At 43.5% G+C, this 23,142-nt stretch overlaps 12 protein-coding genes across 16 annotated transcripts; 4 read left to right on the forward strand and 8 right to left on the reverse strand.

Annotated features, from left to right (window-relative positions):
- Positions 1-582: 582 nt before the first annotated feature.
- RB195_005903 (uncharacterized protein) lies at positions 583-10,911 on the forward strand (the record flags this gene model as incomplete). 2 transcript variants are annotated; one of them, XM_064178702.1, is made up of 13 exons in its annotated part: positions 583-633; positions 5,390-5,534; positions 5,608-5,824; positions 5,883-6,043; positions 6,114-6,225; positions 6,409-6,607; positions 6,778-6,883; positions 6,994-7,154; positions 7,212-7,268; positions 7,325-7,381; positions 7,435-7,469; positions 10,645-10,764; positions 10,824-10,911. In XM_064178702.1, 13 exons carry the CDS (start codon positions 583-585, stop codon positions 10,909-10,911), a joined length of 1,509 nt encoding a protein of 502 aa, XP_064035721.1. The 2 variants fall into 2 exon arrangements, with proteins under 2 accessions (XP_064035721.1, XP_064035722.1); XM_064178701.1 differs by lacking the exons at positions 10,645-10,764; positions 10,824-10,911 and having other exon boundaries at positions 7,435-7,473.
- A 116-nt stretch (positions 10,912-11,027) lies between these two features.
- On the forward strand, positions 11,028-11,330 carry RB195_005904 (uncharacterized protein; the record flags this gene model as incomplete). The annotated part of the gene is made up of 1 exon (XM_064178705.1): positions 11,028-11,330. The coding sequence occupies one exon, from the start codon at positions 11,028-11,030 to the stop codon at positions 11,328-11,330; it is 303 nt and encodes a 100-aa protein (XP_064035723.1).
- A 39-nt stretch (positions 11,331-11,369) lies between these two features.
- RB195_005905 (uncharacterized protein) lies at positions 11,370-11,621 on the forward strand (the record flags this gene model as incomplete). Its single annotated transcript, XM_064178706.1, has 1 exon — positions 11,370-11,621. One exon carries the CDS (start codon positions 11,370-11,372, stop codon positions 11,619-11,621), a length of 252 nt encoding a protein of 83 aa, XP_064035724.1.
- Positions 11,622-12,269: 648 nt separating this feature from the next.
- On the reverse strand, positions 12,270-12,839 carry RB195_005906 (uncharacterized protein; the record flags this gene model as incomplete). The annotated part of the gene is made up of 1 exon (XM_064178707.1): positions 12,270-12,839. The coding sequence occupies one exon, from the start codon at positions 12,837-12,839 to the stop codon at positions 12,270-12,272; it is 570 nt and encodes a 189-aa protein (XP_064035725.1).
- Positions 12,840-13,239: 400 nt separating this feature from the next.
- Positions 13,240-13,452, reverse strand: RB195_005907 (uncharacterized protein; the record flags this gene model as incomplete). The annotated part of the gene is made up of 1 exon (XM_013440461.2): positions 13,240-13,452. The coding sequence occupies one exon, from the start codon at positions 13,450-13,452 to the stop codon at positions 13,240-13,242; it is 213 nt and encodes a 70-aa protein (XP_013295915.2).
- A 483-nt stretch (positions 13,453-13,935) lies between these two features.
- On the reverse strand, positions 13,936-14,553 carry RB195_005908 (uncharacterized protein; the record flags this gene model as incomplete). Of its 2 annotated transcripts, none has more annotated exons than XM_064178709.1 (1): positions 13,936-14,553. In XM_064178709.1, the coding sequence occupies one exon, from the start codon at positions 14,551-14,553 to the stop codon at positions 13,936-13,938; it is 618 nt and encodes a 205-aa protein (XP_064035726.1). The 2 variants fall into 2 exon arrangements, with proteins under 2 accessions (XP_064035726.1, XP_064035727.1); XM_064178708.1 differs by having other exon boundaries at positions 13,936-14,307.
- RB195_005909 (uncharacterized protein) lies at positions 14,550-15,146 on the reverse strand (the record flags this gene model as incomplete). The annotated part of the gene is made up of 1 exon (XM_013440460.2): positions 14,550-15,146. The coding sequence occupies one exon, from the start codon at positions 15,144-15,146 to the stop codon at positions 14,550-14,552; it is 597 nt and encodes a 198-aa protein (XP_013295914.2).
- A 160-nt stretch (positions 15,147-15,306) lies between these two features.
- On the reverse strand, positions 15,307-17,133 carry RB195_005910 (uncharacterized protein; the record flags this gene model as incomplete). 2 transcript variants are annotated; one of them, XM_064178710.1, is made up of 2 exons in its annotated part: positions 15,307-15,801; positions 15,868-17,133. In XM_064178710.1, the coding sequence occupies 2 exons, from the start codon at positions 17,131-17,133 to the stop codon at positions 15,307-15,309; spliced, it is 1,761 nt and encodes a 586-aa protein (XP_064035728.1). The 2 variants fall into 2 exon arrangements, with proteins under 2 accessions (XP_064035728.1, XP_013295913.2); XM_013440459.2 differs by lacking the exon at positions 15,307-15,801 and having other exon boundaries at positions 15,829-17,133.
- Positions 17,134-17,170: 37 nt separating this feature from the next.
- On the reverse strand, positions 17,171-17,910 carry RB195_005911 (uncharacterized protein; the record flags this gene model as incomplete). 2 transcript variants are annotated; one of them, XM_064178711.1, is made up of 2 exons in its annotated part: positions 17,171-17,722; positions 17,791-17,910. In XM_064178711.1, 2 exons carry the CDS (start codon positions 17,908-17,910, stop codon positions 17,171-17,173), a joined length of 672 nt encoding a protein of 223 aa, XP_064035729.1. The 2 variants fall into 2 exon arrangements, with proteins under 2 accessions (XP_064035729.1, XP_064035730.1); XM_064178712.1 differs by having other exon boundaries at positions 17,707-17,910.
- A 73-nt stretch (positions 17,911-17,983) lies between these two features.
- On the reverse strand, positions 17,984-18,361 carry RB195_005912 (uncharacterized protein; the record flags this gene model as incomplete). The annotated part of the gene is made up of 1 exon (XM_064178713.1): positions 17,984-18,361. The coding sequence occupies one exon, from the start codon at positions 18,359-18,361 to the stop codon at positions 17,984-17,986; it is 378 nt and encodes a 125-aa protein (XP_064035731.1).
- Positions 18,362-19,032: 671 nt separating this feature from the next.
- On the reverse strand, positions 19,033-20,109 carry RB195_005913 (uncharacterized protein; the record flags this gene model as incomplete). Its single annotated transcript, XM_064178714.1, has 1 exon — positions 19,033-20,109. The coding sequence occupies one exon, from the start codon at positions 20,107-20,109 to the stop codon at positions 19,033-19,035; it is 1,077 nt and encodes a 358-aa protein (XP_064035732.1).
- Positions 20,110-21,403: 1,294 nt separating this feature from the next.
- Positions 21,404-21,631, forward strand: RB195_005914 (uncharacterized protein; the record flags this gene model as incomplete). Its single annotated transcript, XM_064178717.1, has 1 exon — positions 21,404-21,631. One exon carries the CDS (start codon positions 21,404-21,406, stop codon positions 21,629-21,631), a length of 228 nt encoding a protein of 75 aa, XP_064035733.1.
- Between the last annotated feature and the right edge of the window lie 1,511 nt (positions 21,632-23,142).

Below are 23,142 nucleotides of genomic sequence, written 5' to 3' on the forward strand. Positions count from 1 at the left end.
AATGAAGATCACGATTGCAGTGCAGTAGACAGTTTCTTCTCTGAGATTAGGGGGAGTTGTTACAGTGCTGGCATAGTTGTCGACAGATTTTGGGTAAAATGTAGCTGTAGGGAGGAGGCGAGTACTCAGTGGCGCCCTTATTTCTGGAAATAAATAACTAAATTTATTGGGTACTAAAATCGAAGCAGTAGGCTTAGACAATTTATGACATATAAGCCAAAGTTACTAAGAGAGAAAAGCAAGATGGAGCGTCCAGAAATAACGGCGCCATGGGTGCCCCCTTATCGCAGCTACATTTTCAATGGGTTTTTACTTGTTCGATTTTCGCGGATCTTTATTATTAGATGAGAGAATGTACTAAATAGAGTCTATTTTCGTTATGCTCATAGGTATTTTGAAGGTGAAATATCGAATTTCATTTCCTTTGCAGATGATTAGAGCTAGCGTCGTTGATTTATACCAATGTTTCTTCTTGGGCGGGATTTTGATAGTTTGATAGTTTACATCCAAATCCACTCATTTATTCTGTCACTCCAAACATTCCGTGGTATTCAAACATTCTTAACCATTTAAGGCATCGTGATGACTTCACTTGCGACAAATCAAAACAGTAGGGACGTTCGCAAAAGAACCGTAAGTTATTGTTGAACTTGTTACATCATATGCAGTACTGGTTTAGTATTTTAGTGCCAAAACACAGCTGTCTCCTCGTCTTGTTTTGATGTACTTCAAGTTTTCAAGGGTTTATTTTCCTACATGTGATCTTCCTTCATACTTGCACTCTTCATACCATGCTTTTATTGAACAGTACTCGACCTGCACATAGAACACAAAAACGTCCATGGAGCGCAAAGATAGTTTTTAACACTCAGATGAGGATTGTGGAGAAGCCACAACTCAGATCATTTTCGGTTTCGTTGGAAGTACTACATGATGCGAGTTACCCACTTACTTTCGGCAAGCCTGTTTGGAGATGAAGTTAAAACTTTAGTATATAGAACTTTAGTATAGTTCCACTGTTATCTTCCTCTTTTCTCTTAGTAGTTTTAGCCTCCATGCCGTGGATCCCCTTAGATTAATGCTTAGACTGCCCGCACAGTTCACAGCCGTGCTCTGCGCTTTGGGTTGGGTTTATTGAGCGCATGGTTGCGAACGCTCAATAACCATCAAATTAAAGACTCGCGCATGCGGCACAGCCTGCGCGGGTGTGAAATCTGTGGGCAACCTTAGGGTGGAGAGCGCTCAGTGGCGTCCTTATTTCTGGACGCTCTATCTTACTTTCTTCTGAAATAAATGACTAAGTCAGTCGGGACCCTAAGATCTTAACATTAGTCTTAGAGGATCTATGACATGTATGTTAAAGTTACCAAGAGAAAAAGCAAGATAGATAGCCCAGAAAAGGGTAGAGCGTGGTGATTAGGAACCGCTTTTTCAAATACGACCACCACTCCTTTCTTCTTCTTCTCCAATGTTCCTGCGGCAGTTCTTGATTGCTCCAATTTCAATATCTTGGAAATTTCGTGTGTTTCGAAAAAGAAAAATCGGAAATTAGCCACAAATAGCCGAGAAACAAATGGCAAGTGAGAAAATCGGTAGCTGGCAGGAGCGAAGAAGCAGTAAGTAACAGAATAAGCAAATTTGCTGAAATGTTGTTGAAATATTGGTATTGAAATATTTTCAATTTTATTCTATTCTGAAATCTATGAAAATTTATGAAATATCTCTAAATACTAGTTACATAACGTAATACGGCGAAAAAAAGAGAAGAGTCAGGTGCATAGCTCGAATTACAGAGGAACGTAAAAAAAAAACCATTGTTATATTGTAGGACGAAATCAACAATCTGTTCCTACAGTATAGCAATGGGACGACGCAGGTTCGACACCCCGCTGAGTCAAATTTTTGCATAGGAGTTGGAAACTTGAAACCACTTCTCAAAGATGAAGAATTTAATTATAAGTACCGTTCGCCAGTTTCAAAGTGGGGCGGAGCGATGGCGCCACGCGGATATCCGCTAACATCACGGCAACGCGGCTACTGAGGCTCTGACGAAAGCGACAACGCCGAAACGTTAGCCGTAATAAATTTTGTTAACAATCTTGGCTGTTGCTTAAATTCGACTATCAACAAGTTGCAATCTCTATGCCAAGATTCAAGAAGAGTCGAACTTTCGCACTTAATTATAAGTACCGTTCGCCAGTTTAAAAGTGGTTGAAAAGAAATTTAATGTCCAAAAAAGTTACTGATAATCAGTTTATAGTAACTGATTTCTTTAATTGGCCCGGACGCGACATTGTTACTATCCTTTATTCATGACTAACGTTTCGGCAATATCGCCTTCTTCGAAGGCTGAAAAGGTAAAATCGAACGTGATTAATCCGATCAAACGCCTTATCCGCCCAACCAAGATAGTTTACTATTGGGCCTCATAGCTAACAGTAGAAGAGAAAATCGTGCCTTAGGATCAGCTGACTATCCTGTTACTGGTAGAGATACCTGTTGTGAGGTGACTAGCGCAACCAAATATCAGCTTTAAATAGTACACGAGTTCCCGCGTAATGCGGATTTGGCATTCCTCTTTGCGATTCATCTTTGGGTCCTTGAAGTGGATCCAAAAAGCCTCCAGAGCCTTGCGCGCCGTAATACTAAGTTCGCGCGCCAAATCGTGATCTTAAAGGCATCACCCAACGAAACTGAGGTGGTGCAGATTTCAGGTGGAGTATTCGTATACAGTATGGGAGACTACGGAGAGGGAGGTGATTCCGGCCATTCCTTGCTAATTGCCGTGAAAAACGGCCCGGAAGATGCGGCGCCGCACAAGACTGGCGCGCTCCAATCGAACCTCTTGTACAAAATGGTGCGCCAAAACGAATGAAGCCGTATCTTCCGGGCCGTTTTTTACGGCAATTAGGAAGAAATGGACGGAATCACCCCCCTCTCCGTAGTATCCCATACTGTATACGAATACTCCACCTGAAATCTGCACCACGTCAGATTCGTGGTATGCTGCCTTTAACTTCAAAATCTTCTCAGTTATGACGCCGCACCATATGACCACCTAATGCAGTGGAGTCACATGATTTCCTTTTGCCGTCCAGGTGTTCTTTGATTCGAACACATAGTGGTTTAGCTGTTTCTCCTATGTATTCGTCACCACACTGCACACAGGAGATCATATAAACAACACATGAACTCATGCAATCACCCTCATTGTTATCCGGACATATTTTGCACTCCCGTGTAGTGCAAATACGATCATATAGGCGATTGCGAATGAACCTTTGCCCAAGGTCACTAGGCGGAGCTCCACGATGGCAACCGATTTATCATGCTATATAATAGCGGGGTTATTCTGCCATATGTGTGAGTCTGTGTATGTGTGTGTCTCAGTCAAGAAATTTCAAAATAAGAGAGACGGATACCATTTGTCGGTTTGGTGCGCTGAAGCTCCAACGTGGTAAAATTGGATGAGACGAGTCCTACGGCGTCGAATTCGTGCCCCGGGATCAGATAGCTGTAAAATGGGATGGGACGGGTCCCACAAGGTCGGAATGGTGCGCCGGTGCCAGAAACCTATAGAGTGGGGAGAGACGGGTTCCACTGCGTCGGATTGGTGCGCGTGAGCCCCAACGCGGTAGAACGGGTTTTTATGGTTACTGCGCATATCTATATCCTAGCATATCTCCCTGCTGCTGCTAACATCCTTTTTTCAAGAGGAGGAAAAAGACGTGCGAACGGCGGCTTGAATACAATACATAGTATGCCAACTGTTTAGGCGATAGTAGAAAGTTATTTTTTTATCAGTGCGATAGTGATATTCACATCATTTCGTGTTAGCACATCATTCGTTGTTAATAGTTGAGAGCGGAGGAAACTCATACTTCGAATAATGTTTCCAAATTGTGGAGATTTGAGAGAAACATATATGTAAAATTAGGCTGAATTGTTCTCCAAATATATAACTGAGCGTTTAAGGAAAAATCAAAACCTTACATCTATGCTTAAATTTTCGTAAAAACAAAATTGAAGAAAGCGCACAAAAAATATCGCTACTGTTATTTCTTATTGATCGGTGAGGACGAGCGAATCGAACACCAAAATAAGCTTGAAGTCCGGTTTTATCCGGACGTTCAAGCGATGGCAACAGATTCTTCAAGTTTAGTTTTCCTCAGACACCGCTGGATGGCAGCGCTAACCTCATTGGAAATAAACGGTACACAGCTAGACGAGTATGTATTCGAATCAAAGAAAACCTGGACGCAAAAGGAAATCATGTGACTCCACTGCATTAGGTGGTCATAGGGTGCGGGGTAATAACGGGAGAGGGGAGTGATTTCGTCCATTTCTTCCCAATTGCCGTAAAAAACGGGCCGGAAGATGCGGCGCGTGCATAAAGCTGGCGCGCTCCAATCGAATTAGTAGAAAATAGCGCGCCAGGTAGCTCGAAGCCGTATCGTGCGGGCCGCAATTAGGAAGAGATAGACGGAATCACCCCACCTCTCCAAAATCTACTATCCCGTATGAGAATACTCCACCTGAAATCCGTACCAACTCAGATTCGTGGAGCGATGCCTTTAAGATCACGATTTTGGCGCGCGAACCTAGTATTGTGGCGCGCAAGGCTCTGGAATCTTTTTGGATCCACTCGAAGAGCACGAAGATGAATCGCAAAGAGGAATGCCATATCCGCATTACGCGGGAACTCGCGTACTATTTAAGGCTGATATTTGATTGCGCTAGTCACCTCACAACAGGTATCTAGCAGTGACAGGATAGTCAGCTGATCCTAAGGTACGATTTTCTCTTCTACTGGTAGCTGTGAGGCTCAACAGTAAACGTAGAACTTTCTTTGTTGGGCGGATAAGGCGTTTGATCGCATTAATCACGTTCGATTTCACCTTTTCAGCCTTCGAAGAAGGCGATATTGCCAAAACGTTAGCCATGAATAAAGGATAGTAACAATGTCGTGTTCGGCTCAATTAAAGAAATCATTTACTGAAACATCAAAATGCTGAAGCTTATCGAGAGTCGTTCATGGAGAATCAGTTTATATTTTGCAGTAGTTTTTCCTTTTTGCACGAGTGTATTACTGTGTAAAATATAAGTTCAATGGGGAGAGTGTTTATTTATAATGTAGTATGGCCATAAGTAGTCCATCAGTATAGAGATGTCCATCAGTCTCAAGAAGGGAAGTCCTATTTTTTTCATTACACTTTTTTTCTGTGACAACAACTGAGAATGGCCTTGTTACTATCGCCAAAATGTGTTGAGGAAAAGCCTGATGTTTCTAAGAGGGTTTGAGTGAAGTGTTGTGTTGTGAATGAGCAAGCATTGTGCTGCTCATTCATTTCATTGCATCATGTATGGTATTGTCAATTATGGTTTCCAGTGGGCTGGTACATTCCCTGAGGAAGTGAGCCGTCTGCACGATTCGACTATATTCATAACAAGATGTATGTACATCACATTCAGTCATATACTTGCTAGTCGCCGTCTACTTCCAAAAAATGTGTTTAAGACAAGAGTTATAGACGGTAAATATTGACGGTTTTCACAGCAGTTAAAATCTGTGGTTCAAGATGTTTAAGAAATATGAACGTCTTAAAGGTGACTTGAAGGCCTGTGTCATGGACACGTCGGATGTTTTGGGGGCACGACTTGTTCAGAAATTCAAGGGGATCAACCACGCTGTAGAACTTCGCTATCTCCGGGAACTGATGCTTGTTGTTAGCGCTACGGAGGAGGACGAAAAAGATGCGATTGAAATGTACACATGGCGATTACGATATGACACCGATGGAAATCCTGAAGCTGAACTAAGACAGTATGTGCGACAAACCCTCATAGTTACAAGTCGTCGTTATAATCAATATTTGATTCAGAGCTGATGGCACTGTTATGGCATCGCTTCGGTTTAGAGGAATGAAGTACTTGAAGAAACAAGTCACTGAACTTCTGGTCATGATCAGAACATTGTGCAGGGGCACACTAAGCCCTCTTCCTAGCGGAGTTTCCGGGACACTGCGTATAACTTACACTGATCGTTAGTATAATATCTGTTTGGAATTTTGTTTTCTTTCCAATTACGCTATTTTTCATATTTAACCCTTAAGGAGCTCCACGAGGTTATCAGGCCCCAGGTTTCTATCGTTCACCGGAAGATCCAGTGCTGAGATCGGAAGCGCAAGAAGTTGAGATAGGATCTCTGCAGACTAAACATCATGGGTTTGTAACTTTGTTCTGATTACTTCTTACAACTTTCCAATGAGCATTAGTACTCTTGAGCGACAGAGGACTAAATTTGTATGAAAAAATTGAGCGTAGTCTCTCACTCCTAAGATAAATGCAATACCTACAATGTTTTTTGTATGTTGTTTTTGTTTGTTTGTATTTTTTTTGTACGTTTAGAGCTTCCGTGGTAGTGCAAAGCATTTTCATCGATGATGCGTATGCAGTAGGATTGAGGCTGAAAGAAACAATGAAGATAACCAGTTTGGATGATTCTCTGAACGAGTCTCTTGGCGAAGAACATGGAGCTGGTGACGAAGACAACCGTTCCTCAATCGACGACACAATGGAGCGCATTAGCGATGGAATTGCACAGCAGGTCTCTCTTTCTCTCTCCTCTCTTTCTCTCTTTAAATGCAATACGAATTTGTTTCTGAACATAAAGAGTGCATATTTGGTGCATGTCCCACAACAGTTCTGACTTACCTGTATTTTTTCGCATGATCAAACAACTTCGGAATCTTCTTTCGTTAATATGTTCGTTTCAAGATAAACGTAGTCGAGATTCCTCGTAGTGAAGAAGTTTTGGCTCCAGACGGGCCAAGAACTATCCTTCGTAGCGATCAGTCAGATTCGAGTAACTCTTCCAGGACGAGTAGGTTTCGTCATTATTGTTTCTATCATCTCGCTCACCTGTGCTTTCTCCCTACTGAATAAAAAAGGCGCCATTTTCCAATAGTTAACTGGTTTTCTCTTTTTGTCCAGGTCTGGTTGAAGTGCGAGGCTCAACCATACATATGAATGAATCGGATACATCCCCAGAAGATGCGCCCCCTAAGCGGCCTAGACGTGGTCGTAACGCTGCGGCGAAAGTACAACCTGGGAAACCTATTGCAGAGCGAGCGAAAAGTCCCATTCTTGTTTCCGTATGTTTCTCCTACACTAAAGAGATAGTTTAAGAATGCAAAATGCATTTACTTCAGGCTGCTCCTCAGATAGAAACTACCACAACCACGCCAAGTAGCAGAAAATACGCTAATGTAGGTTTCCTACATGATCATCATGTAATTGTTGAAATCTTATCAATTTCGTATAGGACAGCCACGATACGCCTCCTGCGAAGAGAACTCCCGGAGAAATTAAGTGCTCGAAAGTAATATTTTTTAAACGTTTTCTGCATAAGGTTCATCTGATTTTGGTGTTTAGTTTACTCCGAAAGAGCCACCGACTAGACGGAGGAAGTGAGTTGGATTTTTTTAATCAGGTCCACAGCCCACCTTGTGAATATTTGCTAAGAATTTTTTTTACTGTTTATACACTGTCACTGTTGTTTATGACTTTTTCTATGCTATTTTAGATGTCGTTCATTTTATTTGGCAGTTTCTTGAACTACAAGTTCATTTAATCGTTATCCTCACTGTACTATATTTGATATTGTTTATTTGGATGGATTAGGTATATTTGAAATATACAGAGTTCTAAGCTGTTTTGCTTATCCACTTCGTGCGTATCGGATGCGGTCTGCAAGACGTTGCTTTTACTTTCTGTAAATTTGTTGAAGTTGTTCATTATTGTTCTTGTTATCTTCTGTGCCATAAAAAGGTTCGTTCCATGTAATTGTTTTCCAAGGAATAGTTTTGTATACTTTTCGTTATCGTGAGTCGAAGGGTTGAAATGGTGAAACTTAGCACGAGGAGCGCTCGCAACTGTGAGGGAAAAGGATTGCTTTTACGCAAGCAGTAGCTGGACACGGGTTCATGTATCTGCAACCAGACCAGGCCATATTTTTTCATGTCTTGAGTTTACTGTTTGTTTCTTTTGATCTCTTCTTGCATTACACTGTACAAAACACCACTAACAACAAGTGGCACTTTAGAATATTCTCGTGATAGATTCAGGTGAGTCGCGGATGTAAATTTTGCAGCTTGTGCAAAGCAACCCTATCCCTTGGCTCCTTTCATTAATTTTTCGCCACTAATGGAAATTGCTTGTTTTGAACCTCATTGCCTGCAGCACTTGTTCTTCACATATTTCACATCCTTTTTATTTTATTTTACATCCTAGAAGAAGTGAAATAATTTGACATTTGGAACTTGGTAACGAGGCATGTATCTCTTATCGATTTTTCCTGTCCAACATGTTCTGTATAGTAGGATCACAACGACGCGATGAACGGTGCAATTGCGTAAGCTGCGGTGGAGATAGCAGTTGGAATCGGGGTGGGACCATCGCGAACAACAGGGAGGAATGGTGTCTGCAAGAGTCCCCTAGACTGTAACCGCCAGGCTTCGCGCCACAGCTTTGAATGCTTATACAACTGCACGGTGCTTCATATCGTTATACTATACACCACCAAAGGGTTTTTCCCAGAGATGGTATGGTCGATTCAAGACCACCTGAAGCCTTGTGCAGTTGCGTGAGGGGCTGCGTGCACCAGCCAGCTACACTCAAGCTGCGGAGATGAGTGGAGCTGGAAGGGGTCGAACTTCAGTGTGAACCGCTGGCTCTAGCGTCCGACTTCGAGCGCAGACACCTGCGCCTGGCTTCAGGCCATTTTGACCTATGCTTCTGCTTTTAGCGAGAGGGAACGTCTAAAAAGACCGGCTGAGTAGGCGCGGTTTCATAGTTGTTCATTGGGGTGGCTGTAACGCAGTTGGTATGAGGTTCCGCGTGCCACCCAAGCTTTTAATTCTTCCGAGGTCGAAAACATAGCAGTAGACTTGTCTGAGGAAATAAAAACACTGACCTGAAATATCACTAACCCCCGCAAGTTGTTGTAGAGGCTAGATACGTATTCATAAGCCTTAAGCGATTCTGAAATGAAGTGAACGCGTTGGCGCATTCCCGGCGGATTGATGAACGGCACTTCCTCCTTTATCCTTCATAGTTGTTCACTGCTTTGAGGTCCAGTGCATTCGTGCTTACAAATTAGTACTAACGGAAGGACACTGCAAGAAGTTCTGAAATTCAAATGTGTCTGTCTCAGCTGATACTTATGAACTTCACGGAACGAGCCGTGTGTTTCCGTTGCTCCCATTCCGATTGGCGATCTTATACTAGCTCCTGTTGCTGAATTGAAAGTACTCTGCCAGAACAAAGCCCCAGCTGCGGATGTAGAAACCCTACAAGTGACGGGTTGGTTTGTTTTGATTCTTACAAGTGAGTGAGGCAGAATTTGCAGAAAACGGCTGGAAGGGTTATTCTCATACTTGATATAGAACCTCATCTAGGTATTGTAATTGCAAAATTTGGAAACAAGTATACGATGTTTCGTTTCAAGGAACTGATGGACGGTGATTTCATGTACTTTTCCCATATTCATCGTTCTTTGGATCAGAATCCTTGCTTTTCTATACACGTCAGCAACGTCACTCTCCTGGTGATCTCTTTCTTTTGAGAAAATTCTACCTCATTGCTTCATGGAAGAAGGTTTTAGTTTGAAGCTGATCCATAGAAAACAAATTAAACAGCGTTCAACATCCACTTCCAAACAATTGTTGGATATACTTCAGAAGTCACTATGAAGTGATGCTTTTAAAAAAAGCATCAGCATCGAAACATCTGGTGTCTTACAGTGGAATTCTTCGCTCAAAAATCTGTGAGACATGTCTGAACTCAATACAATTTTAGAATTGATAAAAGTCGGAAAAGTGGCAAGAACTAAATGTTTTGATGGTGCACGGTAGTGCTGTCTCTGGGCGAAGATTTGAAGTACGACATAGAATAACCTAAAATTGTTGGAGTTCCGAGTAGCAACATTCGCTTCTCGAAACTCCAACGATTTTAGGTTATTCTATGACGGCCGCAACTATCCTAGTTTTAAATGATGAAGGATATTACGTATTAAGATATGCAATATTTCATTTGAAGCTGTACGTCATTCTCCAACTTTTCGAGAGCTTGTTTTCTTCTTTGTTTATTCCTTTTCGAGATGAAATTGACTAGGTCGCAAGTATTTCTCGGGATCCTAACAGTAACACTGGGATTAAAAATGTGATACAAACAATGATTGCGTTTAGGGCGGCAATGGGTCCCACCCAGACTTCTGAGTCCAAAGTACCCAAATCCTCAGGATGTAGTTGGATTGAAATTGATGACTGTAATATCGAAATAACATTTTCCGTTCGTCAACTCCCGTGTCAACCCCTATAATTTCCACTAGTGAAGTTCTACCACAGATTCTCCCTTCAGAAGTACGAGTCGCTATCAACAGCATGCAATATGTCAGAGCCCCCGGACCTGATTTTATATCAGCAGACTTCGAGATGTTTGCTGAACGTCTTGTACGAAGTGCTCACCAAGATCATTCTTTCGCTCATATCTAGGACGCTGTATGAAGCCCAGCCTCAAGAAAAAAGAGGAGAAGTATATCCCGTCAGAGATTTAGCTGCATGAACCACATCCAAACCGTTGTAGATGTTTACCGGGAATACCATCTGCCATTGCTCTAACCTTCGTTGACCATGAGAAAGCCTTCGACAGCATAGAAACGAATGCAATACTGTCGGCGCTGATCAAACAAGGTGTGCACGCATCGTACTTGAGGACATTAGCCAATCGCCAATCGATGCATCACTAAGATACAGCTTTTCCAGCGCCCCTTCACCATATCCATTGGATAGAGGGTACGACAAGGCGATACTATATGCCGAAGCTGCTCACGCTGCATTGGAAAATGGATAATGACATCACTTTCCTCGGAAGGAAGGGGCATACGTGTTGATAGAAGATTTTTCTCGAACCTTCGTTTCGCGGACGACATCGTTCTTTTTTCGAGCACTACCAGTGAAGCAGAAACGATGCTCAACGAATTGAACGAAGCAGGGAAGAGAATAGGACTGCGAATAAACAGAAAGAAGACACAGTTCATGAAGAGCGCTTACTGCGAGGACGGAGGAGTACAACTTGATGGCTCAAAAATCGTGGAAACTTCGTCATACGTATACCTTGGACGTTCTATGAACATGGAAAACGACTTGAAGGGAGAACTGAATAGAAGAATGAGAGCAGCATGGGCAGCATTCGCAGTCGTCAGGGAAGCTACGGCCTATCTTCACAGCTCCGACTTAAGAGGAATGTCCCGTCTTCGTGACCCAGCGTAATATGTATCGAAAACAAAACATAGATGGGCCGGTCACATCATGAGAAGAATCGACTATAGATGGACTAAGAGAACGCTAGAGTGGATCCCAAGTCATGCTAAACGCCCTCGAGGGAGACCGCCAGCGAGATGGGGTGAAGTGTTCGCTACACGGATGGACCAGTTGAGAGCTCAGCTGGAAATGGCTCAAGGACCTCGTCAACGTCACTCACGAAACTTGAGAACATCTTGGATGACAATGGCGAGGGAACGAAACGAGTGGAAGAAATGCAGGGGCCAGCACGTCCAGTGAAGACGGGCCATCTAAGTATCTAAGTAAGTAAATTTGAATAAGTCTAACGCGATGTCGGGGTTTGAGCTCGAATGGGTAGCTCGCCCTTGACTAGCACTTGCTAGCGCCACACGGGTGTTACCTCAAACTTGGGTAATTAAACCTTTATATTTTTTTCCATATATTAACGATAAATAACGCGAGATTAAATGAAATGAGTGAACTAATTTGGTGAAATAAACTAAGTGAGAAAAAATGATTCAAAGCGAAAATGAGAGAAAACAACGCGATGCATGAGCTAGACGCGTGTTCTCTTATATGCCTTCGACAGACAACATTTCCACAGATGTACGCGAGAGATAACAAGCGAATAACTGTAGAAATCAGTAAATCACATTTCTCACATTTCTGTGCTCAAGAAACGATCAAAGTACAATACATAAAGCACATCGGATCAAAATAGATCACTAAAATATCGTTCCATTTTTGGGTCGATTTTATCGACACTCCGGCCTCTCCTGATGACTCATTCACGCGATGTCGACGGTCCCTCGCACTTTCTTCGCAGTCGTCTCAGCTCCTCCTTCGCGTTGACAAGGCGTTCACGCGCGAGGTGCCTTTTGTCAGGAACGTTGTACAGCGACCGATGGTGACCACTATCTCTCGGTCTCAAGTCAGCGAAAATGGTGTCCTTGACGCCAGCGCAATACCAGCATTGCCGTTCTCGTAAGCGACACGGGACGTTCCTCGGGCAATCTCCGATGCAAAACGTACACCATCCTTTGGCGCGTATGATGTCGAAGCGTTCATCGCCATTCCGAAACACGAGGCACGCGTCCGAAAATGTTCTCCCTCGGCATCACAGAATGCGCATCTCATCGTTGTTTGAAGACCTGCACAGCGATCGCCGGGATCTCTGAACGGAAAATACTCCAGATCCCTTTCCATCTGAGTGTTTTCGTCTTCTAACTGGCTAACTCGATCGAAGACGCTCGGAACGCGTGGTGAGTCGTCATGCACTCGTCTCGCTTTGGCAGCTGGTTCGTCATCGTTTGACGGGTCCGCGACTTCGTTGACCATTCTGGACCAGTAATCCTCATCCTCTTCGTCTCGCAAGTGATCGTCTGCGGCCAAGTGCACCTTCTCTCCTCTGAGCGATCTTTGCGTTCGGCTTGCGTTTACTTTGACGGTGATCTCATCATCTGGCGCTGCCGTCTCAACATTGCTGGATTCTTCCATTCTTTGTATCGTGTGTTTGAGCTCCTTCCTTTTGAGCGGTCAGCATGTCTATGAGCACTTCCACCTGTTCGTTGGATCGTCCATCTAACTGATCGGGCAGTAACTCGAACTCTCTTTTCAGGACCGTGGAAACGTTTCGTTTAGTGCTTTCTCCTGTCGGCCGAGGAAAGCTTCCATTTCTCTGATCTCCGCTTCCAAGAGCCTCTTGTGCCTGTTAATCAGCTCCAGAACTATGTCACTTCTCACGTCCAATTTGTGGTCCTCTATGAGCCAGTCTTGTCGGTCGAACCGCGATATTCACCCCGTGAACGAGTGGTTCTCATAGACGAGATCCGTCAGAATGTAACGCGTGCCTAAGCGTAGGACTCTTTCCTTTGTCACTTCCGCTGTACGAAGACATCTACTCGTAATGAGGATTTGCTCTCCTGATGGAGCCGTTAACGTTTTTGATATGATCCCATTGCAATGCGAGCGTCGACGCTATCCGCACTTGTTGGTGAATGACATCAAGCACAAGTCGCAGTTCAGCTTCCAACTGACTCGAAGTAGGAGCTCGTACGCGGATTAACTCGGCCAGATGAGTGGTGTCGCCATAAATCTCGTCAGCGTTCATTCTGAAATAAATTGGAACGCGTTTGGATCTAAGTAACTCGTAACTTCTCATAAATAATAGTTTAGTTTTGATAGCGTGAGTATTTTCTCTGTTGGTCGGAACGAGCGGATGGTGGAATTTACTCGAAAGACAGTATCTAATGAAAGTTTTCGCTGATTTTGCTCGCAAGCAGACTTGCAAATCGAAAGGGGTAGCGAAAAAATAGTTGAAATAACTGCCGAAAAAATCGCAGTATTTGTCGAAAAGCGAATCAGATGACCCTTAACCCACAGGTAGCGATGGTCATGTAGGTAACTCCTAATATGAATAAAAGAGTTAACACCGTAACAATTAGTGTCTTATACCAATGTACGAACACATCTGCTAGAAAGAAATCTGGCCATTGGATTTCGGAAATGGTGTTATCATGTCCTGTGAGCCAGGTAGGTAACATTGCGTAGACGGTATGGGTGAATTTCAAAACACCACCGAGCTCAAAATTCGTTAGCAATGTACCACACGAAACAGAACACCTGATATGAACTCGAACTTCCGACGAAATGATAGTGAAGGCGTTACCACAGGTAGTCGGTATTGTAGATTTTGGAACCTTGCTGTGATATCCAAGCTCTTGCATTTGCAATTAGCCTTTGTCTCTACAGGATAACATGTGCAGTCCTCAAATACATCGCACTGAAGTTCTTCTGCTGCTTTCGCAGTAGGACAATGTAGCGCAGGAGTGAAATTAGGCTCCCATAGTGCGGTGTTCACCCCATCTGTGATGAAAGGAGTGTTAAGCAAAGGTATAGGTGGTATCATTAAGGAACTTAGAGTGAACGCGAATGAATTCCTTCTTACTGGTACATTTGGTTGCATCAGAGCTACCAATGATTCTGTTGTACCTCGTAACGCGTCCGTATGAGTGAATTTTACTTTTGCAGCTTCAGCCCAACTGCTGCAGCGAAACACTTCATATATTTCTGGAGCGTTCGGCGTCAAATAGATGCGATAAAAAAGGCATCCTGAACTCCAGTAGAAACAGTCGCATCCAGGTCCTCCACATGATTCAACACATGCCGTGACTTCTGGATAGCGATTCCCCAATTCTAGTTCTGGAATCATACTCGAACTGTTGATAGCAGCGCATTTCGATCCAATGCATGATCCTGTGTGGGGGCATCGCTTGCTGTCGAGGATATGATAAGTGATATGGTGAAAGAAATGCTCTCCGGTTCACAAGTGAGCAAGAGCGAATTCCATGTAGCTCGAATTTCGTGGATGGCAGTCCTGTTGTTCCTCAGTTTGAAACACGCCTCCTGTTTGAAGGGGTTTATTTTCAGGACCTCAGATAGTTGTACTTTGCAGACCGTCTTTTCGTTGGAACATACGGTAGAACGATGAGTAAATATGTTTACTTGTTGACATCCGGTTACTACAGCAGCCGCTGCCATCATAGCTACTGCCAGCAGTTCTGTCAGATCCGCGACATTCGCCCGTCTTCGCCTATTTCGACGACATTTCTGTAACATCGTGTGGATAACAAATCTGATGACGCGATAGAAGAAACTCGAGAGCACACGAAATGGTTTTCCGATTACGAGCGGGATGTACAGGAACACATAGCAACTTGTTAGGACGAAATCGATGATGATTGCGGTGATCATTATTGCTCCTACAGGCCAGCATTCCGGATTGAATACCACCGCAGCACACATTGTGCAGTCGATGTTATCGAAAAAAGGTGCCGGAGGGCATATTTTCTTTATTGTCCTTATTGAGCCGTTCTCTTCAAACTTCCATTGGACCACATGTTCGTGAAGAACGATTTGTGGAGGAAAGCGAATGGTATAATTGATACTCGGTTTTTCCACGGTCTTACAGAAGTCTTCGGCGCATATTTGGTATGGTAACCTTTGTGGGTGAGACCAATTCAACTCCTCCTGTGATGCAGCGAATTTGCTGCTTACTTGAGTGGTCAAACTGAGCTGGTAATGCCAGCGAGCTCGAAGATAAAACGAACATTGCCAACAGTGTATAAAGCATTAGTGGAACATTCTTAACTCTTCCCACGTGATGTTCGCTGTAGGTCACTCGTTGTCTCGGACGAAGGCTATACCGTGAAGAAGACGTTCCTTCAGGTTCTTTCATAGTCCTACCTTCATTTGTTGTGGTGTTGTCTGACAGCTGCTTATCGACCTGGTTTGGTGTTGTTTCACCATCGCAGTTCGCAGAGCTGGAATCATCTTCCTTGTGTTCTTCTGTATGATCGTCTTCAAGTTCCGGGGGAACGAGTAGATTTATAGGTCGTCGTATCTTGCGATGGGAGGGCAGTATAACTACTGCCTCTCTAACTGTGCCGTCCGTAGTTTCCTTTAACTCGACAATCCGACCCATCTTCTAAGACTGCCGCGGTTGAAGGTTGTCGCATATCAGCACCAGCTTTCCTTTTTCGGGATGGTAGCTGCTTCCTCGCTGTTTTCCGACCTCACGTTGGTGTTTTTCACGCAGAGATGTTAGATACTGGGTCTGCCAAATATTCCACAACTTCTCTGGTATTTCACACGAAGTTTTCAATGCACGGATAACGTGTATTTTTGATTGAAAAGCGACGCGTTCATCAGCTGGAAGGTACGTGGAATCTTCACCGTCTCCTTCTGCTGAGTTTAGTGGAAACGGAATTTCGAACTCGTTCTGCAAGAAATCCATTGGACGTAGTATTTGTTCCGCATTTGGTCCAGAGTCCACGTAGAGAAGCGGTCTCGTATTCAGCACTGCTTCTATTTCGATCACTGCAGTAGATAGTTCTTCATAGGAAGGTGTTTTCTTTCCAAGCGTCTTATAAAGTGCTAACTTTACGGATCTTATGAGACGTTCGTACACTCCTCCCTGCCATGGAGCATAGGGGTTAATGTACCTCCACTCGATTTCTCTTTCGCTGATCATTCTTGAAATCGTTGGATCACTGCGTATTTTTCTTCTGCAGTCTTCCAATACAGTTTCACCTAGCGTAAATGTTGGAGAGTTGTCGCTGGTTATGGATACCGGTACACCTCCTCGTGCAAAGAATCGACGTAAAACGTGCTGTCGTAGAAAGATCCGTATCGATGTCCAAGTGAATAAGTCTTGTGACCATGCAGGTAATGATGCAGCCATAACATTTTCCTGTTGTATTCGAAGGCTGATGTTGAGGTAAGGCTTTGTAAGGTTGTAAGGCTGATGTTGAATGGTCCAAAATAATCGAGACCTACATGAGCAAATGGAAGTGATCGCTGTACTCGACGCGAAGGCAGGTCCAGTTGTTCCGGACCTGCCTTCGCGTCGAGTACAGCGATCACGTCCATACTTGAAAGGAAGTTTGTTGAATTTCTGACATGCTACACAACGACGAATCACACTCGTTACTTGTGATCGTAGTTTTGGAATCCAATAATACTGTCGTATATTGGCCATGGTGTGACTCGTACTTGGATGTCCCTTGGTATGGCAGTCCTCAATGATCAGCTGGGATAACCAGGACTTCTGTAGGACGAACATCGGGCATATCACTGAAGGTTGCAAGGCACTATATCTCATTCGTCCATAGCAGCGCAGAATACCATCATTATCTTCGCGAAGATTGAGGTGATGAAGCGACTTCATAATTTGCGGATTGAGACATGAGAGTTGATGCTGTTTTATCAGTACCTTACTCGCAATGGCCATCTCAGTACTATTAATTTAGTTGGAGTCGATGTTGCAATCAATGCGCAACAATCGTGAGAGCTTCATACGAGAGATTCTTGTGGCATTCACACGTTGGGCAAGAACTCGAATGAAGCGACAAAGCGATTCTTCTCACTACTGACATGTTTCTGATCGGCCTCCTATGGAATAAATCCTTGTCCCAACTAGGAGCAAGTGAAGTGGCGTTGCTAACGGAGGAGGTACTTATAGTGATGGGATCCAAATAATCTCCTATCGCTTTTTCAATAGTAACCGCCTTGTATGTCTTGTCCCAGGTTTCTGATGAGTTTTGTAGGAAAGATGGTACATTCCACCAGAAATGGTTTGACAATGATTGCTTGTCGAGTCCTCTAGTTGTACAGTCAGCAGGGTTCCATTCTGACGAAAAATGACCGAATTGTACTTGGTATCCTGACTTCTTGAGAGAAGTCATGATTTTCCTAACTTCCGTGACTCGATTTTTCACAAAGGGTCCGACGTCATGTCGTGTGGTAGACTTGATCCAGTTTAACGCGATTTCGGAATCCGACAGAATCAGTACGCGAGGTATCGTCACAGTCGAAGAGAGCTGTGATATGACTTAGTCAGACGCATACATAACGTCATCGCGTTGAGCTCAAGCTTCGGCACCGTCACCTTTGAATCTAGCGGAGGCAGTTTTCCTTTAGCCATCAGCAAGTTCACAGCGTCGTCCGAGCGCAGGTATACACACGCTGCCATTGCTCCAGAGCTAGCCTCCGCAAAAGTGATCAGCATCGCTGTGGAGAACTTTCGTGCAAGGAATCTCGGTGGATTTTTTGAACCCATTTATGTCAGCGCAGATTTTTTCCTACTCTATCTGTTGGGGCTCCGGTAACCGGTCGTCCCACTCGAACTGAGCTTTCCATAATGATTGAAGGAATAGCTTTGCTCTATGCAGAAGGGGGAGCATCCACCCCATGGAATCGTATATCGACGCAATTGAACTCGCGACTTTCCTCTTCGTCACCTGTTCCTGAGCAGAGATTACACACGAAACCTGTATTTCGTCACCTGTAGAATCCCATTTAATCCCTAGAACTTTCGGTGTTAATTCAGCTGACTTATAGTGACTCGCTATTGCAGACATGAGGTCCTGTTGATTTGAGACGAACTCTCGAATGTCCATGTTGAGAGCGTTAAACATCTCTTTAGTACGCGAATACACTTTGACGGCATCTTCTACCATGTCGGCTGTTAGAAGAATGTTATCGACATAGAGGTTTTCTTTGATTTCTTTGACTAGGATGCTGTCGTTCTCGTATTGGTCAAGGTGGCAGTGCGTTGCCGCTGCCAGAAGAAAAAGTGAAGAAAGCAGCCCAAACGTTACTCGAGTAAATCCAAGAACGAGAATGTTTTCTTGATCAGGTGGAGACTTGTGATCCCGAAGCCAAAGACAGCGAGTTACATCTCGGTCTCCTTCCTGGAGCCGGATTTGCAGGAAGGCTTTTTCGACATCCGATATGATGGCAACTTTCCCGATTCTGAAGCGTAACGTTAGACCATACAACTGTGGCAGGATTACTGGACCCCTATGAAGAGCGTCGTTCAAAGAGGGGCAATCTCTGTAGTGAGCTGACGCGTTGAGAACAATTCTTAACTTTGTTGTTGTTTAGTGAGGAGTAAGAACTGCCTGGTGTGGAATGTAGTGGATGTGGTCACCAAGGGTTTTCCCTTCATCCTCGACTTCTTCAACGATATTCTGATGTAACTGCTCCTGGAATACTCTATTGTATTGTTCTACCCCTTTTAATTTTATTTTTAAAAAAAATAAATAAATAAATAAATTGTTCTAGCAGGTTTTCATCTTTTTGAAGAGAGTTCCACACGCTGACTAGTCTCCTATACGCGATAGCCTTGTTATCCGGTGAAGGGGTTGATAACGTCCTTCCACGAAAGACGGACGTAATATCCATCGTCTCTTCTCTCCACAGTTTGTCTGAAATTGCCCCATACGCGTTTGTCTATCACCGATTGCACACTATTCTCAGATTCAGTGTACTTTTCTGTTCCAGCTGCTTCTAGTGACCAATATCGTGCCCACAACTCTTTTTCGTCCACAATGTCGGAGGAAGCATCCGTGGATATAACATTTACTCGTGCGTCTAGCGACCAACATTCAGTCCATCCCTGTACGTTCCTGTTTTGGTGACAAACCTGGACAGTATTGAGTGCCGATTGTAAATGGCCAGTGAGTAAATGTCTCAAACGCGTAGGAAGTAAATGGAGACCTGATGGTAAAGTCAACTGAGATTGGTCTACGCGAATCAGAGACCAAAGTTGATCGCAGCCTAATAATATCAAAGGCTTAACGCACAGTTGACGTTCATTGAGTCTTATAGGAAGATTCATCCTCCTGATGTATTCCAAGTCTCCCTTCAGTACTGGTGGAGGTACCAACGATTTCGTCAATATTCTATGCGTAAGCAATTGAAGAGAAATCGGATTCCCTTCTTCGTCCCATGTTTCCAGCGGTACCTTTCGGCAGAGCTCTTCTTGAATTTGCTCTGAGCCGAAGGTGTGTAACCGCAATGTAGTCTCCTCTAACGTGGGCAGACCTAGCTCTTCCGCGAGTGAATTATCTATAAAGGAGAGCTCTGCTCCTGTGTCAAGTAAAACCGCAACCTTCCTAAGTTTCTTAGACTTGGGATCCATTACGGTCAACTCTCCCGTCGGTAGGAAACGTTGTTCCCACGTTGTCTTGACCTTTCTGTGCAGAATGAAGTTCACAAATCGTAGTATCCTGGTCGTCTTGAGGAGCGCTAAGATGGTTGATCTTGGTGGTAGCTTTGACCTTCTGTAGATCTTTTGACGCGCTATTTTGATTTTCTTTGCTGGGGAAGTTGAAGTTGGTCCCTGCTTAGCAAAAGATTGCTCATCCTGCGACGTTTTGAAGCAACATGATGGGTGATGAGCACCGTTACACGCGAAACACATCCTTTTCTTACAAAGAGACGTTGCATGCTGTGGAGATGAAAAAAAAGTGAGATGAAAATCATTAGTTGAAGTGGGAAAGATAGAAATTCTTGGTGCATTTCTTATTTTCGCTCTTTTTTTCCCAAAAAAAAAGAAAAATCTCCGCTATAGTTTGTCGAATCAGCAGCAATACTCCTGCTCCTCCTACTCAGGAATGCTTCGTTGAAGCGTTGGTTGCTTAATTTTATTCGCAGAATTGCTATACGGAGATGCAAAAGTTTCCGAGTTCAAGAAAAAATCAAAATCGTAAGCGTAAAGGCGTAAAGACGTGCGATAGTCAAAAATGCTAAAAAAGAAGGTGTTTTTTAGATTGTTTTTTAAACCAGGATAAGGCTCTGGATAGCACGTTCACTTTAGATGAATAAAGAAGTTGACGAAGACTTAGATCGAAACCTGCCATAGGAAATCTTCAAAGTTCAAAATTTTGTTCTGGACGATGATAGGGAAACATACAATGTTGAGCGCTGAGACAAAGACAAATCATTATTTCACAGGAAAAATACTTTTACTCGCAGAAGGCTTCAGTGCAACTGCGTACAGACGACAACTTTTGAAAAAAAAGTGTCCAGTATTTTTTGCTGGCTGTCACAATCCCTTTCTTTCGCCGATGTTAGGCCGATTTTTAAAACGCACACTGGTAGTACAGTGATCTTCTGTTACGCATCTTAGTATCTATGGAAACAGCTTTTGGGTCTGGAAGTTTCGAGTAGAATCACGAGCTGATCAGGTAGCGACACCCTTTATGGACGAGCTACGACATAAATGCGCTCACAATGAACAAATTACTCTATTGATCTTATCTTGGCTATCCAAAATTGATATACGTGATCCCAATTCCACGATTTCCTGTTGTTCTTGCAAGATGATGAGAAAAGAGGTCTTTTTTTTACAGTTTCAACAATTTTCAATTCGAAGGCAGCATCGAGCAGCTGAAGTGATTCCAGGCCACGCATGGCAGAGAAATTTATGCACATTTTTAATAGCAGCTGATATCTTCTTTATGTGAGGCGCATTAATTTATTTAAAGTGAATGCGATATTCCCTTCCGTAGACATAAAAAATGCACAAGAAGAGAGAATCTCACTTTTATAAAGCCGTTTACAAAGCCATGTGCGCTTATTGTGCGACTGTTCTCTTTCATCCTCTAGTCGTTTAGTCCAAGTTTGAGGCTACATCCACAGCTGAAAACTATTTTTACACTGCGCGTGCTTTGTACCAGCTCGAGATCGTTTTCGTGCCAAACGCAATCAGACGCATGAGCATGTTCAATGTGTACTTATTAACAGTACGACTGGCACGGTCATATGGCGGAAGATACCAAAATACTGGATGGCCAAATCCACAGAAGGAGCATGGATGTTCAATACAACTCTCCGTTTCGTCACGTTCAGCTGTGAACACTGTCACAGATAAGGCAAAGCTTATGTTCTCGGAGATGTTGGGAACGTTGCTGCGGAGTCTTATACTTCGTGCACGCGGATGACTTATGAGATTCGTTGCAGTACATGCACCCACTGAAGAATTGCAACTTTTGCTTTTTCTCTACTCGTGGAGATGTTTGGCTTTGCTCCTCTTTTTTACGCGTGTAAAGTGCTACCATTTCCTCACTCGAAATGACTCACTTCCAAAAATTTCAGAAGTGTGTCCATTGAGAAGGAAGCATCTGGAGATGTTTTTTCTCCAAAACTTTGCGTTGAAGTTGCTCTGGGAACTTTGACAGTACTTGCTTCTGGAGCCACTGACTGTCGACATTTCACCTTTTTGACGCAACTGGTATACAATCACTTGCAATTCCTCGAAAAGGGATCTCTGATCTCTAAGCGAAGTCGAACGCAAACTTATTCGATCGATTCTGTCGATAAGTCGGTTGACAAGCTCTTCAGAATTTCCACATTTGGCTTTTAAAAATTTGAGCGCCTTTTCATAGTTTTCTGGGCTTACTTGAAACTTGTTAACTGCAGCGTGCGCATCCCCTTTAAGCGCATTTAACAAGTAGTTGAACTTGAACAACTCAAGCAGAGGCTGAGAATGAATGTTGGCATCGAAGAGAGACCAAAAATTATCCCACTCCCATATGTTACCGCTGAACGTGGGTACTGGTAAAGTGGGGAGCTCGAGCTTTCTTGTCCTTAACTCGGCGTCTGACGCGGACTCGAATGAACTATTTGCGGGCCTGCGTGCGTTTCCAATACTACAGGACAAAAAGGAACGCGAACGAGCTTCTATTAGAACGAGATAATCAAGTGCAGATGAAAGAACCTCTTCTACTCTTGTAGCATACTCGTTATAATCGTCATAGTCTTTTTTGGACGGGTTCTTTAGAGAATCTAGCATGGAAGCGTATTCTCTCAAAAGTTGCGTAATTCTAGAAGTGCAGGCTTCGATCGCGCCTATCGCTTCTTCTAGACGTCTGCGGCAGTCTTTATTGTACGCGAGCGATGAGCATCTTCGCTAGCGGTCAGAGATTCAAGATTTTCCTCTTTAAAACGCGTAAGAACTGTCTCAAGTTTTCTCGTGAAATGAGTCAGTAAGCGTTTATGTGAAGAAAGTTGTGCGGACATTATGAAGTAAGTTTCCAAGCACGAACTCGAAAATATCAGCGATCAAGAAGATGTGACTGATGAAGTGAGGAGAACGCGACCTTGGAGTGAATTTTTGATGTGGAACTCAAAATGTCGGTCGCTGAGGAACACAATAGAGAGCACAGCAAATCTCAAAGCACGCAAATCTTCAATACTCGAAAAAATGCTCACGGAATTGACCTGAATCCGTCGATGGCTGGGTGCACCATAACGCGATGTCGGGGTTTGAACTCGAGTGGGTAGCTCGCCCTCGACTAGCACTTTCTAGCGCCACGTGGGTGTTACCTCAAACTTGGGTAATTAAACCTTTATATTTTTTCCATATATTAACGATAAATAACGCGAGATTAAATGAAATGAGTGAACTAATTCAATGAAATAAACTAAGTGAGAAAAAAATGATTCAAAGCGA

This window comes from Necator americanus, chromosome I (genome assembly GCF_031761385.1).
Source record: "Necator americanus strain Aroian chromosome I, whole genome shotgun sequence".
In the NCBI taxonomy this organism is placed as follows: Eukaryota; Metazoa; Nematoda; class Chromadorea; order Rhabditida; family Ancylostomatidae; genus Necator; species Necator americanus.